Source organism: Camellia sinensis, chromosome 9 (assembly GCF_055761805.1).
Source record: "Camellia sinensis isolate YWXY chromosome 9, ASM5576180v1, whole genome shotgun sequence".
Classification (NCBI taxonomy): domain Eukaryota; kingdom Viridiplantae; phylum Streptophyta; class Magnoliopsida; order Ericales; family Theaceae; genus Camellia; species Camellia sinensis.
Genome location: NC_138969.1, coordinates 58155423 through 58175900, shown reverse-complemented (window position 1 = coordinate 58175900; position 20478 = coordinate 58155423). Strand labels below are relative to the sequence as shown.

General features: G+C 34.6%; 1 protein-coding gene and 1 long non-coding RNA gene across 2 annotated transcripts; one reads left to right on the top strand and one right to left on the bottom strand.

Annotated features, from left to right (window-relative positions):
* The first annotated feature begins 1695 nt into the window (after window positions 1–1695).
* LOC114311080 (cysteine-rich receptor-like protein kinase 29) lies at window positions 1696–13239 on the top strand. The gene is made up of 7 exons (XM_028257156.2): window positions 1696–2747; window positions 10941–11075; window positions 11398–11528; window positions 11641–11851; window positions 12092–12329; window positions 12646–12796; window positions 12886–13239. The coding sequence occupies exons 1-7, from the start codon at window positions 1928–1930 to the stop codon at window positions 13237–13239; spliced, it is 2040 nt and encodes a 679-aa protein (XP_028112957.2). The 5' UTR covers window positions 1696–1927.
* Window positions 13240–16028: 2789 nt separating this feature from the next.
* LOC145799096 (uncharacterized) lies at window positions 16029–16529 on the bottom strand. Its single transcript, XR_014341100.1, has 2 exons — window positions 16485–16529; window positions 16029–16218 (listed from the first exon to the last, which is right to left on the bottom strand). It is a non-coding gene; the product is annotated as an uncharacterized LOC145799096 (long non-coding RNA).
* Between the last annotated feature and the right edge of the window lie 3949 nt (window positions 16530–20478).

The window sequence follows — 20478 nt, the reverse complement described above, 5'->3', positions numbered from 1 at the left end:
AATTAAACTCGCGGTTTCCTAATTAGTTTGTCTAAGAAATCTTGGACACCAAAAGACAACAAGTGATTTTGCTGTTACTTGTGACTATACAATTGTCAATCCTCATTTAGTTCGCACAAGTTTATCATCATTCAAATGACATTAAAAGTTTTACTATAATTTATCACTTTCATTGACGTGGACATAGGACAACATTTTATTGATCAGCGTGGCGTGAACAAAGCATTAATAATGTTTAGAATTTCAAACTGTCTTTACCTAGTGAAGGTGAATGAGGTTTATTTATTCGTTCATTAATCTATTTCAATTATTTACTACTTTATAGATAGTACTTAATTCATTAAATAATCTATTTTTAATTGATGGCGTGCCTTCCTTAACTAGCCACATGATTTGTAATTGGGGATATTCGATCCAGTATTATAATATCTTTAAAGAAAGAAGAGTAGTTGTTTACTCTTCTTTCTCTTTCTTTTTCTTTTTCTTTTTCTTTTTCTTTTTTTTTTTAATCAGCAAAAAAAAGTTTCTATTGATGGAACCAATAATAAAGTACAAAACTGGAAACACAAGGATGAAAGGTACGTTTTTCCTGTAGACAAGTTAATTAATCAAAGACAACAAACGTCTATTATTAACAATAAATCATATTGAACTTAAATGCTTGCATCAAATTGGGAGAATTTGAGGAACTTGTAAGACTCCTTATAGATTTAATTTTGATGATGCGAATTGTTTATATCTTCAATGTATATATCATTCATGAAAATAATTAAGTCTATCCGATAATCATAATCTTTTTATTTTAATCGCATTTGTCTATAGAAAAACAAATGGACAACATATGTTTTTCAAAATACACTATTCAATTTTGTAAATACAAATATGATAAAATAAAAAAATTACGATAATCGAATTAATTTAATTTTTTTTCTATGAATAACATATACGAAGTGTTCTACAAAATAAACAGTTCAAATTATTGAAACTGGACCTATGGTAAAGTCCACGTGCCACTAAAGTTCTCTTAAGTTCATATTTGAACTTGAAAAAAATTCAACCCTAACTATATATTTGGATGACAAGTAATTTAAAAAGAAAAATGGTATCGTAATTTTGGATTTTCATAATTACTACAATATATATATCATTTCTTGTTTTTCTATCCACCTATAATAACTTACTCTTTAATAGTTTTATAATATCCAATATCATAACATTTGATTTAAAATTCACATCTATTTAAATGGAGCGCAAATGTAATTCCAGATCATCATATTCCAAACTTTGAAACAAAATATAATATTCTTGATAACCTGCTTCACCACAAATTTACTTTTAAAACTAACCATGATTTGGAGGCAACTCCTCTCCAATCTACTTCGTAGATTGGTCAGTACTCAGTACTATTTAGGTCAAAGGAGTGCACAATAGGTCTCATCTCAATGATTCAAACCGTTAATTTTGTAGACCATAACGTATAGATACCCATGAAAAAAGTTAAATCAATCTGATAATCGTAAACATGTTAGTTTATAATATTTAGTTGACAAAAAAAATAGTGACAAATATTATTTAAAAGCTAAACCATTTATATTTTAGAAGACAAATATAATAAATTAACGAATCTACGATTATTAGATCGATTTATTTTTTATTTTTTAGTTTTTATAAATAATTTATACGTTGTAATTTAAAAAATTCATCAAGATAAGACTCGTTCAGCAAGTTTCTTATTTCCATAGCTTAGAGTGGGGAGATAAGAAATCCATCTCAACGACCCAAACAGCACCCGTCAAGAGCTGCCTCCTCTTTTGCTTATATAGTTTTAAAAACCAAAGCAACTTTGTACTCAATCCTCTAGTTCATAAATCTTGACCAGAATTGTGCTACTGTAAGCCCTGACCATATTGTGTGTATACACTGAAAAATGGGTTCTGGAAGTCAGCCCCTCTTCCTTTCTCTCTTTCTCACAAATGTTGTTGGTCTCACCATTGCCCAGCCTGACTTGTTATTCAACTCTTGTACCGAAACCAGTAATTACACCAGTAATAGCACATACCAGACCAACCTCAACACCCTCCTCTCCTCTCTATCATCTAACACCGATAAATATGGGTTTTACAGTTCCTCAGTTGGCGAAAACTCTGACAGAGTTAATGCGATTGTGCTTTGCAGAGGAGACGTTCAGCTCGAGACCTGTCGTAGTTGTATCAATAACGCCACTAGTAAGCTCATACAAGTTTGTCCTAACCAAAAGGAGGCCATTGGATGGTACGAGCTTTGTATGCTGCGATACTCGAACAACTACATAAATGGCACTGTGACAGACAATCCCCCTTTTTTCCAGCCGAATCAAAATTATGTAAAAAATACAAGCTTGGAACAATTCAATAATGATCTGAGAACCTTGTTGGACAGGCTTCGAAGCCAGGCTTCGTCAGGAGACCTTCGTCGCAAGTTTGCGGCCGGAAACACAACTGCTCCGGAGTTCAAAACTATTTATGGACTTGAGCAGTGCACCCCTGATTTATCTGAGCAGCAATGCGGTGATTGTCTAACCAAGGCTATTGAAGCTATTCCAAGCTTTTGTGCTGGGAAACAAGGGGGGAGATTTGCTACACCAAGTTGTAATTTTCGGTTTGAGACCTACAGTTTCTTTAATGAGATTCCAACTGATTCACCACCACCACTATCACCACCAGCCGGGCCGGCTCAACCGCATGTGAGGCCTGAAGCGAAAAATCAAAGTGAGACTTTTTTATATTTTTTTGGGTCGTGAACATATTGAAATAGTAAATCATAATTTTTTTGTATGCAGAGTTTCAAACAACATAGATGATGCACAATTTATTTGAACACAAGAAAAAATCACCCTGTTTGTCCTTCGTGCACGAAAAAAAATAACAGTGTCCTGTTTATAATATAATTCTGTAAATGAGTTCTCACCAAATCTTCTTGACAATTTAAGCTTTTTCGTACAATTAGTGATGTAATATGGGATTAGAGATCAAATCGTGGGTGGTCATACATTCAAGTTTCCTCCAACAAATTTCTTTCCAAAGTTGCATTGTGCTCCTTTTACATGCTTGAATGTATGTATGCATCACCACATGTGAGATAAAATGGCACAAAGGAGAGAGAATTCGAAACTATGATGAATTAAACCATTTTACTTAAAATTTAAGAAGTCCTGTGTGGTATGACTTGATAGTGCTTTGCTTTCCTATCTTTTAAAAATAGCTAAATGCCCCCTATGTTCTTTTAGACTAAAATGTAACCATTAATACCGTTAACTAAAGATATCAAATGACTATGCACTACAAGAAAAAATACATTTGACGATTAAATTTTTAGTCGCCAAAAGTGAATTTTTAGTCGCTAAAAGTCGGGTTTTAAGTTTCCCCGACTAAATTTGTTAGTCGCCGCCTTGGTCGCTGGAAAACTGTCGCGAAAGATATTGGCGACTAACAAACTTTTAGTCGCCCAAAAACCAAGTCTGTAGCGACTAAAATTTTCGTCGCCAAAGCCCATTTATATTTTTTAAATTAGACATTTGGCGATTAAATTTTTAGTCGCCAATAGTGAATTATTTTTTTTTAATTTATACATTTGCCGACTTTTTTTTTGTCGCCAATACTGAAGCTTTTGGAGACCACCCATTTTAGTCTCCAAAAGCTTATTTCAGAAAATTAAAAAAAAAAATTACCCTCTGCTCTTCCCAAGTTTTGGACCCACCAACCTTCCACATTCTAAACCTCTACCAACACACTCTCTCCACTATGCCACAATAACACCACATGAATATATATGCAAAATATATTATTTATATAGTTTATTGACCCGTATTAATATTAACCTATATTTATAAACATAATTATTTTTATTCAATATAATTTATTTAAAAAAAAAGGAGCCACTTTTGGTGACTAATTTTTTTTTTAGTCGCCAAAAACCTTAGTTTTGGCTACTACCAATAATTTAGTCGCTAAAAAAATTAATTTCCGCCTAAAAATAACCACTTTCGGCGACTATACTGATTTTTAGTCGCCAAAGCCGCCACTTTTGCCGACTAAACTCAATTTTAGTCGCCAATTGTCCACTTTTAGCTACTAAATTTTTTTTAGTTGCCAAAAATCTTTACTTTTGGCTACAAAATTTTTTTTTGTCGGTAAAACACCTACAATCGGCGACCAAACCATTTTTTAGTCGCGAAAACCTATGCTTTTGGCTACTAATTTCTTTTAGTCGCCAAAAACCTTCACTTTTGGCTACTAAAATTGTTTTAGTCGCTAAAACCCATATAATCAGCGACTAAACTGATTTTTAGTCGCCAATAAGTATACATTTGGCTACTAAACTGTTTTAGTCGCCAAAAGTCTTCACTTTGGCTATCTTCACTTTTGGCTACTAATTCAATTTTAGTCGCCAATTGTCCTACTTTCAGCGACGAAATTTGCATTTTTGGTCGCTAAAACTGCTTTTTGTTGTAGTGATGACACTGTCAAATCCTATTTTTTTGGTTGTTTTCTTTCTCTCTCACCTCTCATATACATAATTATAATGTCTACTGTGGGAGCCGGATATTATGGAGGCAATAAAGCCGAATAACGATATGATGACAGTCAATGACGAAATTTGTATTCGGCTTCATCTTGGATGATTCCAAAGCCGAATATAGTAATCGGCCGTGGAACCAATCGAACTAAGGCCGAATACATAAACGTGCAATGGATTAAGGGTAGGCCCGACCCTGAGGCCCAAAAGAAAAATATAAATAGAGAATCATCAGCCAAAGAAAGATATGAGAGAACAAGTAAGTTTAACTTGAAATATAAGCAACCAAGAGAGTATACACTGACTTATCCGTCGGAGTGCTAATTCCGGCACCCCCGACCTGAGTATTCATTCCTTTTCAGGTGGCTAGTTGAGGATCACGAGCATCCTACAAGATCCAAAGAGTATTCACCACCATTGATTCCATGGAAGGGCACACATTGCAGCCACCACCTTTCATTAACTTCTTGCCTTCACAAATCAAGTAACCAATTGCATCCATGGAAGAGTACAAATTGTAGCCACAACCAGACATCAATTCCATACCTTTAGAACTCAAGTAACCCTGTCAACAATGAAGCAGAATGTAAGTATTACCAAGGATAGGGTAACACAAACCACACCGCAACACTAGGATTAGACACTCATTATATGGGCTCTCTTTAGTCAATCCACAATATTGGAACTCACAACACTCTGTAATAGCTTTCTTAGCTTGCATATAAAGAGGGATTATATATTTAAATATTAGTACACCACTCTTATAGGGGATAAATTCACTTAATCCACAATATTTAACCACATAACATCATATAAATGTGTGGCTCAAATCACTTATTAAATATAGTATATATATTCTCTTCATAATTATGTCCATATTGTACTCATTGTCATACTTAGAATTACCATGCCTAACTCTCTCTCCTCTAGCCCGTTGTTCACCAAAAAAAAAAAAAAACCTCTCTCTCCTCCTATACAAAGGAGTCTTGTATTCATTGTTTATTTTCTAATGATTAATATAGAGTTTCTTTTTTCTCTCACTCTTTTCCTCTCTCTCTAATATTATAACATAGTATCAAAGCTTAGGTTTTTCTCCTAGACTCCTCGTCCATTCTTCAGCAGCATTATAACTTTTATCATTATCAAACCATTAGATCATACTGTTTTCGCGTATCATTACTATTTTAACCATTTGACTACACCAGACTGTTCGTCTTCTCAAGATGAAGTCAACGCCACCAACAACATCTTTATTAGACCTCGAGCACGCCCTCACGTGCTACCCAAAAAGAGACATGTCATGTCTCCTTGTCGCCATGCTCTCCACACGCATTCATGTGCTCTCTCTTAGCATTCTGTGTTGTTGACATAAGCCCTAGCCGCGTTCTAGCCTTTTACGCTGCGTTGTCTCGGCCTTGCCACTCCTATGTGCCTTCATTGCTGATGTCATCCAACATCAGCCCTATCTAACGCCAACTTTCGTGCTTTTGTGCACGTCATCGCTAATATCCACCTCAGCACCCCTATGCCTTTGCTACAATTGTGCGACACGCACCTTCTCTATTATCGTGCGTCACGCCTCAGCTGCAATGCCCCTGTGCCTTTGTCGTTATCGTGCGCCGCACCCTCCTTTACTATTGTGCGCCACACCTTATCATTGGCTTATTTTTGCACCTGGACATCTATTTTTGAGTCGATTTAGCCGGTACCAACTATTTCCGACCCTCTAGATTCACTGGTACACTTTGTTTTACCCAGTTATACTCCGACACCATTGATCTCTCTTTGTGATTCCTATTTTGCTCACTCAATGGATCATTCAAACAACTCTTATCAGCACGGTGGCTTTGCTAGACTACTTACGACTCATAGTCAACATCACTCTTTGGCTCACTTTGCCTTCGTTGCTACTAATCGCCAGCTACATGCTCAACATTCTCTAGGTGGCTCTTCTGCTACTCCTGAACCTTCACCAACCTACACTTGTCATGATATTGAAGCCATAGTGAAAAAGGTTCTTTTCACCTTTACTTCTGGTACACCCTTTACTACTCTTTCAGTCACTCTAGGTATTTCTTCTTGGTATTTTGATTTAACTTACTACAACCATATGACCTCTGACCTTAAACGTTTCTCGTCCACTACATTTTCTTCTATTTTACCTGTTACTCACATTGCTGATGGTTCCCAAATGCATGTTGGTCATATAGGTCATATTTTCACTTCTAATGTCTCTCTTCTTCACATTTATCTAATCCCAAACCTTATCCTTAATCTTATTTCTATTGGTTAACTCTGTGATCTTGGTATCACTGTTCTCTTTTCTCTAACTGGTTGTGTTGTACAGGATCTGAAAATAGACAGACTCTTAGGATAGATTGTAGACATGGACATCTGTATGAGCCCATCCATCTTCATATTCCCTCATCCAGTCATGCTTCTGTCTAGACTGATGCTTCTACTACTGCTAGTTCTCCTCTTGGTATATGGTACTCTCGGTTAGGTCATGTATCATTTGGTCATTTACAATCTCTAGTTTCGAGTGGTCAATTAGGTCTTGTTCCAAATAATAAAGTAGATTGTCTATCTTGTCAACTTGCAAAACAACCTGCTTTACTATTTAATATTAGTTTTTCTATGTCTCCTGCACCTTTTGATCTCATATATTCTGATGTTTGGGGACCTTCATCTAATGCCACCATGTTGAGATGTAAATGCTGTCATATTTGTTGATGATTTCACTTGTTTTACCTGGTTATTTCTTATGAAATCTCGCTTATGATTTTTCACGAATGGTCAAAACTTAGTTTTCTTTCACCATCAAAATTTTTTGTCCTAATAATGCATAGAAATACAAAGAAACCCATTTATTGAGAATTTTTTTTTTGGGGGGTCAAAATGGCACTCTTTCTCACTATTCTTGTCCTGGTACCTCCCAACAAAATGGTTGTGCTTAAGCACAAATATCACCATATGTTAGATACTGTCTGTGCCCTTTTAATATCTTCTTCTTGTCATGAACATTTTTTAAGGGGAAGCTGCTCTCACAACCGTCTATACTATCAACCGTGTCTCTTCCTCGGCTATAAAAAATCAAACCCCATATGAGCATTTGTATGTCATATCTCCTACTTATACTAGTCTTCGTGTGTGTGTTTGGATGTGCTTATTTTATTCTTCTTCAATCACACGAGCGTACCAAATTAGAACCTCACACCCGGTTGTGTTGCTTCTTGGGGGTATGGATTGAACATAAAGGTTATTGTTGTTGGGATCGTCTTTTTCGTCGTCTCCCTGTCTCTCGTTATGTGGTATTTTGGGAACACAAGATGTTCTTTTCTACATCTAAGTTTCATTTATCCACTCCTCTCACTACATCATTCTTTACATATCCTTCTTTTTTGTTTGATTAGCTTGATACAGATGCCACTTCTGACATGATGATTCTGGCCCATCTTGAGGATTCTGCTCCATCATCTAGTCTTGCGGCACCACTCATGGATCTTGAGCTTGCTCTTGCTCCTAGTCCAGTCCTCATTCTCTCTCCTAGTGAGCCTCATGTATCCCTTGATTTCAATACATCATATTTTGCACCAGAGGTACCTCTTCGTTATTGTACTCGGGAAACCTAACCTTTTGTACTTCTTTCTTATTTCATTGTTGGTTCCACTACTTTTTCTTCTCATGAACCTACTTCCTATCAAGCGGTTTGTTCTAATCCTCTGTGGTAACAAGCTATGACTGATGAACTGCAGGCTTTTGATAAAACTCATACTTGGGATGTGGTCGATCTTCCTCTAAGCAAAAGTGCTGTTAGTTGCAAATCGGTTTACAAGATCAAGACCCATTCTAACAGTTCTATTGAGCATTACAAAGCTTGTCTTGTTGTTCGAGGGTTTAGTCAAGAATATAGGATTGACTATGAGAAGACTTTTGTTCTATGTTGCTCGTCTTACTTCCGTTCGCAGCTTACTTGCAGTTGCTGCTACTTGCCACTAGAATCTTTGTTAAATGAATGTTAAGAATGTTTTTCTCAATGGTGATCTCATTGAGGAAGTTTACATGTAACCTCCTTCTGGTTCCTCTGTTCCGTTATCCAAAGTCTGCAAATTTCATCATGTTTTGTATGGTTTGAAACAAGCTCCTTGGGCTTAGTTTGCCAAGTTTAATTCTACCATTTGTGACTTCGAGTTTTCCTCTAGTGCTTATGATTCTTTCCTATTTATTTGTAAGACGGAGCATAGTACTATTCTTCTTCTTTTTCTCTATGTGAATGATATGATCATCACTGGGGATGACACAATAGGTATCTCTAGTCTTAAATAGTTCCTTAGTCATTAGTTTGAGATGAAGGATTTGTGTTTTCTTAGCTACTTCCATCTCTCATGATTCCTCTAGTTATTTTCTCTTCTAGGCCAAGTATACCTCTGATTTATTGGCTCATGCTAGTCTTACTAATTGCAAGATTGCCTCTACTCTAGTTGATCCTCAGACTCGTCTCATACCTCTTGATGGTCATGTGTTGTTTGATGCTACTTTACATCGTTAGCTCATTGGCAGTCTTGTTTGTCTCACAGTTACTCGTTCAGACATTGCTTATGATGTTCACATTGTCAGTCAGTTTATGGTTGCTCCTCGTTCTCTGCACTTTGATGCTTTTGTTCGCATTTTGCGCTATCTCAAAGCCACTATGTTTCATGGTCTTCACTGCTTCGCTCACTCTTCTTTACAGTTATATACATTTTCTGATACAAATTGGACAGGGGATCCTATCGACCGCTACTCTAGTATAGGGTTCTGCTTCTTCTTGGGTGACTCTCTCATCTTGGCATAGCAAGAAACAAACTCTTACTGCTCATTCTAGTATAGAGGATGAGTATTGTACTCTTGTTGACACTACTCACGAGCTAGTATGGCTTCGTTGGCTTCCTTTTGATATGGGAGTTTCTCATCCTACTGCCACCAATCTCTATTGTGACAAACAGAGTGCCATTCAAATTGCACATAATGATGTCTTCCTCCCATAATCGCACCAAGCATATTGAGATATATTGTCACTTCATACGACAGCATGTTACTCGTGGCACTGTTCGCTTTCTCTTTGTTACCTCTGTCGATCAGACAGCTAACATCTTTACCAAGGCTCATCCTCCAGGACGTACGCTACTCTGATTTGCTTGCCAAGTTCAAGTTGATATCTGCCTTACTACCTTGAGCTTGAGGGAGGTGTATGTGTGTGTTAAATATAGTGTATATATTCTCTTCATATTTATGTCCAAATTGTTTTCATTGCCATACTTAGGATTTCCATTCCTAATTCTGTCTCTCCTTCTATATAAAGCATTCTTGTATTCATTGTTTATTTACTAATGATTAATACAGAGTTTATTTTTTCTCTCACTCTTTTCCTCTCTCTGTAATTTTATAACATCACTCAACCCTCAAAAGACTCTCTTTAGCTCCATGTAAAGCACAACTACACAAACAACAAATAATTAGCGAAAGCACACTCTATTTGTGTTCTCCTTCACTCAACTCTCATTTAGTAAAACTCAAATCACTCAGCACAAATGAGACAAACTAGCATAGAGGAGAGAGAATTAGAGACTATAATAAATTGAACCATTTTACTTCAAATTTAAAAAGTCCTATGGTATGGCTTGATAGTGTTTTACTCCTCTATCTTTTAAAAATAGCCAAATGCCTCCTATGTGATTTTGGACTAAAATGCAACCGTTAACACCATTAACTATAGATGTGAAATGACTATAATACCGTCAAACCCTATTTTTTTTTATTTTTTTTGGGTTATTTTCTTTCTCTCTCACCTCTCATATACATAATTGATAATGTCTAGTATTAATTCAATTAAATCACAGTTAATTATAAATTCTTAATTCTTAATTATTTACTATAATTCTTAAATTTTATTCTAATTTTAATTTAATCATATTTTATATCACAATTAATCCTAAATATTTAACTATTTATTGCAATTGCTAAATTTTTAATCTAATTTTAATTTAAAATTTAAGAAGTCCTATGGTATGGCTTAATAGTACTTTAGTCCAAAATCACATGGAGACTTTTTGGCTATAATTGAATGATAGGGGGGGAATGCTCCAGCCCTAAACCACAAAGGGAAAAAAAAAAAGAATTTAACCCAATTTTAAGTTATTAGGAGAATTAGTAGTCAAGCTTGGATAATTCTTGAAAGACGTCCTAAAAGATAATAACTAGATGTCGTGGTCATGTGTGTTTTTCTTTTTGGTTGCAATTCATGGATCTCGACAACTATATATCCTTGTTTACTTAGATCTGCATCAAACATTTAATATCCATAGTTATAGCATGATTTAATGAGAGAGAATTTCTTTTTTTTGCAGGAAAGGGTGATAATACAACTCGAACAATCATCATTATTGTTGTTTCAATTATTTCTTTTATGATAGTACTTACTGTATGCATTTACATCTTCTTAAGAAAGAGAAAGCAGAGGAAGCCAAAGAAGAATGTTGAACGTAAGTTTAAGATAGTTTTATTTAGACCTCTATGTGGACTTTAATATGATTTTGTTTCAATTGAAACCATTAACAAATCAAAAAAAGAAAGTAGAACAACTCTAATGATGTCAATTATCTCAGTATGTTCTTGCCAAAAATAAATCTTGGCGAGGAAATTAAAAGATAACTTCTTAATGTGCCAGTGGAAAATTTTAGAATGCTAATTCGGTATACCATGTAAGATGGCTAACGTTATGATTTAAAGGAAGTTATCAACATTACTGAAAGATCCATATTTTCATTTATAACTTTTATTGACATAATTATTAACTTGTTTCAGTTTGTAAGGATATGGATGAAATTAGCACAGTGGAATCCTTGCAATATGACTTTGATACTATTAGTGTTGCAACAAATAACTTCTCTGATGCTAATAAGCTCGGACAAGGTGGATTTGGTGTTGTTTATTGGGTAATTAAATATTCAATTATGAATATGATGGATCCTCTTCATGTTTAAAATTAAATTTTATATTTGCTAAAAATAGTTTAATTTATTTAACATCAATTTTGTTCATCTTCAGGGTAGGCTTCCAAACAGACAAGAAATAGCTGTGAAAAGGCTATCAAGTGATTCTGGACAAGGAGAACTAGAATTTAAGAATGAGGTTATGCTAGTTGCCAAGCTTCAACACAGGAATTTGGTTAGACTATTGGGATTCTGCCTTGAAGGAATAGAAAGAATTCTTATTTACGAGTTTGTGACCAACTCGAGCCTCGATAACTTCATATTCAGTATGATTGTTGTGTTGTTTTCCTATACATTGCATTGTTATCAACTTCATCTTGACATACCTAAAATATGCATTGTCATCGCTTTGCATTGAAGAAGGACACTACAGTGAAAATATATCCTGATCAAAATATCATTTCATCACATGATAAAGCCTAAAACTAGAATCCTTGAAGGACATTTTTAGATGATTTAATCCATTTTGAGTTTTAGTTCACCCTTCTACATGAATAAACTTGTAGATCCCATTAATCGTGCACAATTGGATTGGGATACGCGTTACAAGATCATAAGAGGCCTTTCTCGTGGACTTCTATATCTTCATGAAGATTCACGACTTCGAATTATTCATCGTGATCTCAAAGCTAGCAATGTTTTGTTAGATGCACAGATGAACCCCAAAATTTCAGATTTTGGCATGGCAAGATTGTTTGTATTAGATGAAACTCAAGGAAATACAAGCAGAATCGTGGGAACCTAGTAAGTGCTAAATTTTTCCCTGCATCATATGATTAAAATCAACATTCTATAATTGTTCATTTCCAAATGGTTTTGGTTCATATGCCGATAATTGTTTTGGTACACAAAATATGCTTCGAATAAGAAAAAAATATTTAGCAAACCATTTTTGTTGTAATCATTAAGAATTGGTAACTATAGAGATAAGGTCATAAAAGAGAGTTGGTTTCAATCAATACAAGAATGACATGTCGTTTAATATACATCTTTTGATATAAAAGTTTAGTCATTGCATTACTCTAATCTATTATTGCCTCTAATATATTAAACATTACAGCGGATATATGGCTCCAGAGTATGCAATGCATGGCCAATTTTCAGTCAAATCAGATGTGTTTAGTTTCGGTGTCTTAGTTTTGGAAATTGTGAGTGGTCAAAAGAATAATTGCTTCCAAAATGGGGATAATGTAGAGGACCTCTTAAGTTATGTAAGTATGAATTAATATCAATGACAACTTACAAGTCCCATGAAATTTTACAGTCCCTAAAAGCTTATTTCACATACTGATTCTTGTAGGCTTGGAAAACTTGGCGAGAAGGAACAATATCAAATTTGATAGACCCTACATTAAGGGATGGCTCAGGTTCGATACATGAAATAATGAGATGCATTCATATTGGGTTGCTATGTGTACAAGAAAATGTAGTTGTAAGACCAACCATGGCTTCTGTTGTTGTCATGCTTAATAGCTTTTCTCTTACTCTTTCATTACCTTTAGAACCAACATCTTTTCCGCTTAGTACCATCAATTCAGAGATACCATTACTCCAAGAGAATAATTATGTGGTATCTGAGTTCAGTCAATCAAAAAGTAAATCCACCCATATGTCGGTCAATGAAGCTTCAATTACTGAGTTATATCCTCGATAAATTTTGAGGTTAAGATTGAAGTGAAAAATATATTTGTATGATTTTTTTTGTTTTCTGTTCTTTCTCTTTTGAATTTCTTTATTTTAATGGAATAATGTTTGAGTTTAAGACATTACAAAGGATTGTACTTTTATCGTTACAGGGGTAGGACTGGCATGAGTTGCCTCGTAAAAAGCATGTTATCTATTCTTTAAGATATTGGATATAGTGATTCCATTCTAATCCCAACTCTACAATAAGTATATTTGTAAGAATTTTTATTTGTTCTACAAGTAGAAAATTGAATTATTCAAACCACCATAATTCCTTATTTATCACATTCTGGTTATGAAGATGATAAGCAATGAAGTAACATTTAATGACTAATATTGTATTTAATAGGCTGTGCCGGGATTGTTTTTCCAAATAGTTTTCCATGTATTGTTTTTGTGTTTTACTTGATTATTGCATATTGTGTAGATGACATATGCCAGATTGAGTTATTAGATTTGGAAAACTCAATAGGTACATTGAATTATGTTTTTGGCTCCATTACCTCCTTTGTGCACAAACATGGTTTTCAACTTCAGATCGTTCGCCTGAAAGTTGATTTGGCAAATCTCCAATCGCAATCGTTTTCTGATAAAAATTCTAAATTTCAATATCAGATCAAATCAAAATTGGAAGATTTTCTTGCAAGAGCAAAAAATGTACCTACATCATAGGTCCAGGGTTAGATGGTTAAATTATGGGGATAAAAACTCCAGTTTCTTTCATGCCACCATGATTCAACGTCGTCAGAGAAATCAAATCCTTCGACTACAAGATGAGAATGGAGGTTGGATGGATTCAGAATTAGAGATAAATTTCCACTTGCTTGAGTGTTTCTCTCAATGGTTTTCAAGTGAAGGGGATAGAAATTTTAGTGAAGCCCTCTCTATGGTTCAGCCACTTGTGATAGAAGCGATGAACCGTCAGTTGACCCTTTCAATTTGTGATGAAGAAGTTCGAACTGCTATTTTCTAGCTAGGTGCTATTAAATCACCGAGGTTGAATGATTTTCCTTGGTTCTTTTACCAAACCTATTGGGATGTGGTGAGCAACCAGGTTTGTCAAGCTGTTCAAAGCTTTTTTGTGGGAGGGCACATGCTTAAAGAGCTTGATAAAATGAATTTGGTATTGATTCCAAAGGTTGGTAACCCTTCAAAGTTATCACATTTCCGCCCAATTAGTCTTTGTAATTTTAGTGTTAAGATCATTACCAAAATTTTGGCTAATCGTCTGAAAAAAGTCCTCGATCTCTTAATTTCTCCGAACTAGTCAGCTTTTGTTCCTGGGAGGATGATCCAAGATAATATCCTAGTAGCTCATGAAGCTTTTCACTCTTTGAAACAGAAGAAGGTTGGGACTATTGGTCACATGGCTATAAAGCTCGATTTCAATAAAGCTTATGATAGAATAAAATGGGATTTCTTGGTCGCGGTCTTAAAGAAGATGGGTTTTCATCTGATGTGGGTCCAATGGGTTATGGATTCTGTATCAACTATGAGCTTTTCAGTATGTGCTAACGCCGAGAAAAAGGCCTCTTTTATTCCCACCCGTAGACGTCGCCAAGGGGATCCTGTATCTCTGTATCTCTTTATTTTGGTTATAGACGTACCCTCAAATCTTCTCTCTAAGAACCTTAGGGAAAAGGCAAATTTCTGGATTCAAGATTGCAAGGCAAAGCGTCTATTTCTAAAGGTTGATGTCTCTGAATGTCAAAAAGTTTTGGAAATCTTGTCAACTTATTGTGAAGCATTAGGACAATTGATTAATTTTGATAAGTCAAGTGTATAATTCTCCTCCAACGTCCCCCCCAAGTTTGTGTAGTTCCATTTGTGCTCTATCTGGTCTTAAAGTTTCACACTCAAATGCAAAATACTTGGGGCTGCCCTCATTTTGGGGAAGGTCAAAGGCGGAGGCCTATGAGTTTCTCATTGAAAAAGTGCTGTCAAAACTTCAGGGTTGGAAGATGAAATTGCTCTCGCAAGCTGCAAGGGAAACTTTGATAAAGGTGGTAGTACAGATGATTCCCTCATATGCTATGGCTTGTTTTGCTTTCCCAAAAAGGTTCTGCACTAAATTGAATTCCTATATTTGTAGGTTTTGGTGGAGAGGAGATCTTGATGGTAGAGAGATCCACTGGGTTAGTTCGGATCAACTGGTGTTGTCAAAATTTCAAGGAGGGTTGGGATTTAGAGATTTTAATGAGTTCAATTTGGTGTTGCTAGCAAGACAAGGATGGAGGTTAATTAAATATCTAAATTCATTCAGTGCTTAAATTTTGAAAGGCGTTTATTTTCCTCATTCTAGTTTTATGCACACAACCAACGGTCACTGAACTTCGTGGGCATAGGCAAGTATCACTGCAGGAATTTTCAGAATTAGCAACGTTTAAAAAATGCCACTATAAGTCTTCAAAACACCGTTAAAGGATAAAGACGGCATTTATAACTTTCATCGCAGATACGACCGCCATCTTAGGTATACGACGTTTATAAAACGTCGCTAATGACTTTAACCGGCATTTTTTAAAACGTCATAAATTCTCATACATTTCGTTATGTGAAACTGTCACAGTTAATGCTGACATCGTATGACGACATTTACCGACGTTTTTTTAAAAAAGCACCATCTTTTCTCCTTTTTTAAAAAAAAAAAAACAATATAGCACTGCAATTTATATAAAAAGAAAATGTATAATTTCAATTGCACTAAATCTGCAAAATAAAGCTCCTCAAAAAAAAAAAAAAAAAAAATACAAAATGCAAAATAACGATTCAATTTTCAAATTGCACTATTAGCTAAATAAAATCAAATCTGAAAGTCAAGGATTCTTTACACAAGCACATAAACTAAAAATAAACCAAACAATTTTAATTCCTCTTCCATAAGGCTACAATTTCCATAAGGCTCATGGGCCAATGCTTATTTCAATGAACAAGTTGGCCAATGCTCCTACAAAAAAACACTGGAATCAATAATATTAAAAAAAATAAAGAAACTAACCCAAAAAAAATATAAAAAAATAAAAAGTTAGCAAATTATAATCATAAATTATAAATGACTTGTGACCAAAATTCAAAAGTCAACGTTAAAATTCTCTGTACATAAAATAAAGTGATCCTAAAATCTTTTTCCTTTTTTTTTTTAATTTTCTAACATGTATGCATCTGCAACATGCCATATATGCAAATGTAAAAGATATACAATGTTGCACCAACCTTAATACTATTGTTAATTGACGGAGGCGGGACGTAATCACAAACCTGATGCATAAAATTTGAAGTAAGTAATAGATCAAAACAATTAAAATCCTGATTCACAATGTTCATGAACCACCAATAAATAATAAAATTGCAACATGTACTAATGAAACATAACTGAAACAAGATGAATAGGCAACAAAATCTTATTTATTGACCCAAAAAATATACACAATTATTGTGAACTAGATGAGTTTTGAACCAAGCATGACTTGCGCACAGGCCAATGTATCCAACCGAAGTCACAGAATGATATAAAAATAAATAATAATAAAAAAACCTCCCAAATGATATATTGCAATGCAAGTTGCAACACAGATTAACAAAATAAGGAAATAATATTATTTACACCATAATGTGAAGGAAATAGGGCTATAGTAATTAGTAATGCAGTAGAACTTACTAATTGATGACTCAACTAGGCCCTGACCCAACTGCTTAAGGCCAGTGAGATAAAATCTCCTTTCTCCATTAGTTGCTCTGGATCCTCGTTTCTGGTATAAGTCCTTTGGCAAAAGTCGGAGGTTGAACTTTACCATTCCACCCAAAACAATCATCTTTCATGGACCAAACCTCTGTAAAAGTAAAAAAGTAGCACACTTAGACTCTGGTTCAGAAAATTTGTTTAGAAATGCTTCAGAAAACTTACAGACAAAATAATGAGAATATAGTAAATAATAAAACAACAAATTCAGCTAATTATCACTACCGATTATGAACATATATTCCTTGACGATTTCCCGGTATTATAGTAGATCCAGAGGATGAGGAGGAAAATTGATCAGTTTGAAAATAATGAAACTGGTGCCTATGCTGTTGTGGTTCTTCCCCACCAGCAAGTAGAACAGATGGACTAGCTACAGTCAATGAACATATTTGGTGTTCTCCTATTTCACATTTAGCAGGTCCATTTGAGTTTTTAATGATATATCAAAACAAATTGAGATAAAGTCCATCCAACCTTACAATAATCCTAATTATATGAGATTGTGTTTGAAAGTGTGGTGGTTTACAGCCTGAACTAGTTTTCCTTGTAACATTCCTAAATTTTAGATTACTCAACATTCCATCTTCAAAGTGTTGACCTAAATTTCTTTGTCTATGTCAAAGTAAAAATTCAGATAACACTTGAAATTTCCGAATGAGAATGATTGAATTTCCTTCAATCAAAGTAAAAATTTAGATACCACTTTAAATTTCTTTGTCTATGACTTGATACAAGTCCATCCTCTGCTGCATCAGTTAGGAATTGAGCATCATTACTCAAAATAAACCAGAGGTCTTTTGCCAAAACACATCAGGAAGTGGAACCAAAACCATAAGGACAATAATATGACCAATGTTAGTCTGGCTAAATCTAGTGTTCTAGAGTAAAGATTGAATTCATTAATAGTGCAAATTTTATCACTGTTATATGTACTTCAAATTAGACGAGTCGCACTAATGGACAGTAAACACATAAGCTTTACAGGGAAGTGTAAATCATGATATATGATTCCGTCTAGGCAAGATAAGTATGTATACTTTCTTCAGATCATTGATTCCTTTCTTGTTCAACTTTAATCAGGAATTGAATTATGTCTCATGTTAAAAATTTCACATGGATGTAAACAAGCCATAGAACATAGATTGAAGAACATAAATAATATAGCAATATACATGTACCAGTTTCTGCAATTAGAACACGTGCCTCTTCTATAGGAAACCCACAAACTGCTGGAGTAGGATGAAGGGAAGACAATACGTCAAACTGGTAACAAGCAAACCCGCATAAGAGAAACTAAGCAACTAGACATTCATTATCAACATATGAAACATTCAAAATCTAAAGTCAAATAATTATATAGATACACACCCACATATAAAACAACATGAATGTTCATAATATATTGGTTCAGGAAGACAATTTTAGATGGTTACGCAACAGGTTTCCGATACAGAAGAATGTAGAGAGTGAGAGAGGGACATCAATAACATAAGATTCCAAATAGGCACATCCATAACATAATTCCAAATGTTCAATACCAAAAAATAAAAAATAAAAACAAAAAACAACAACTCCAAATTCAACAGCAAGGACAAGCAGTAATCCCATAAGCAAAAAATAAGCAATAATCCCATGTAAAAGTATCTCTAACAGCAACAACCACCAATTAAAATAGCAACATTAAATACACAACCTCTCTAGAGAGAAACACAAGAATGGGGGAAGGTTTTTTTTTTTTTTTCTTTTTGTTTTTTTTTTCTGAATTGATTAAAACTAAGCATATTTGGAAAAACCGAGAACAAAAAATTGCTAGTACCTTTCCGCGGTACCAAGGAAGCTTTTGTTCTTTTCCATGGTGATGCAAGTAACGGTATCCAACCACATAACAAAAATCTGTGATAAATGTGCGACAAGATTGAATCAAATGGAATTGAAGTATTTAGAGCATTTGAAATTCGTTCTTTTTATCAGATGGAATTCTAGGAACACTTTGGGAATGGAATGTGTTTGACTTACCATGTAGGGAACACCATAGAGTCTAAGCATTTGGACAGACCCAAACACTGTGGATAGGTAGAAAAGCAGGGAAACCATTAAAGTCCAGCATACAATTGAAGTGATCACATGTTTCCAATTCACTATAGGGATTGAAATGAGAAACAAAATAAAAATTAAGATGCAATGCTTCTACGTGTTGCATTAGTAAGCAACAAAGGCTTAATAACAAATAACAATTTGCATTAAATAAACACCCATTTGTACTAGATGCCAAAATTACCAACTGATGCATGACTGCCCACATTTTACAAACCATATTTCAAACATTAATTGAAAGCATGACCACTACGACACAGAATCTGGATCAAAAGATTGTAAAATCATTTATATATAATGGGAGAACCCCATTTTGGTGTTTTTGACTTTCTGAAGCTGTGTTAACGCTTTTGTTTCCTAAAGAATCAATGATGTATATATTAAGACACTAGTTCATGCAATTCAAATTCAAATATTCACAATTTGATTAGGAGGGTAGAGAGACATGATCTTCTTTTACTGATACGTAGAGATAATATTTGAAAAATAGTTTTTGAAAATCAGCTAAGTAAGGGTTTATGGCAGTGGCAGTAATATTTATGCATAACTAAAATTCAAATTTATGTTCCTGTATGTCTTTGTTTTAAGCCAATCATAATATACAAAAACAAAAACCAAAAACCAAAGTAGACTCAGAGAGCTAGCCAGAAAAAGTTGGCCAAAACAGTAACAAAATTACTTAGTCACGCAAAAAAACTTCGAATAAACTGTAAGTTAGAAGAAAAAGCAAATTTTCAGCCAAAATAGCGAGATCTAGCTTGTACTAGAGTGTTTAGTTCCAAATCTACCACAAAATCAAGTCAAATCTCAAACTTTTTAGATCTAAGGCCACAAGCACTGCAACCAAAAAATTCACTAAAAGCAGTAACAAAACCCTAACATCTTCTTACTAATAAGTCCATATCAATGAAGAACATAAAACGAATCACTCATACATGACAAGAGAAGAGTTAGAACATAGCAGATCTGATAAAACAGAGCGAAGAAGAAGAAGAAGCCCAAAAAAAAAAAAAAAAAAACCTTACTCTCACCATGCAGAGAGTATGAAAACAGAGGCAAAAAGGACTCTCTCGAGGATCTTGATCCTTCTTCACTCCTCAGTCTCGTAACCCCGCCGATTTGTGCAACTCAATCGAACTATCTTCCTCTGCAAAATCATCAAAATCAGAATTAGAATCAAGAAAAACAAAAAACCGTCAAGACATTTCAACCAAATCGATGCAGGCATTGATGGATTTAGAGTTAGATCTGAACAAGTAATCGGAATCAACCTAGGTGAATCTCTCAAGGAGCATGAGGAGACAGAGAAAACCCTAGATCTAGGAAGGAGAGAGAAAACGATAGAGACAGAAATGGAACGGAAAGAGAAAT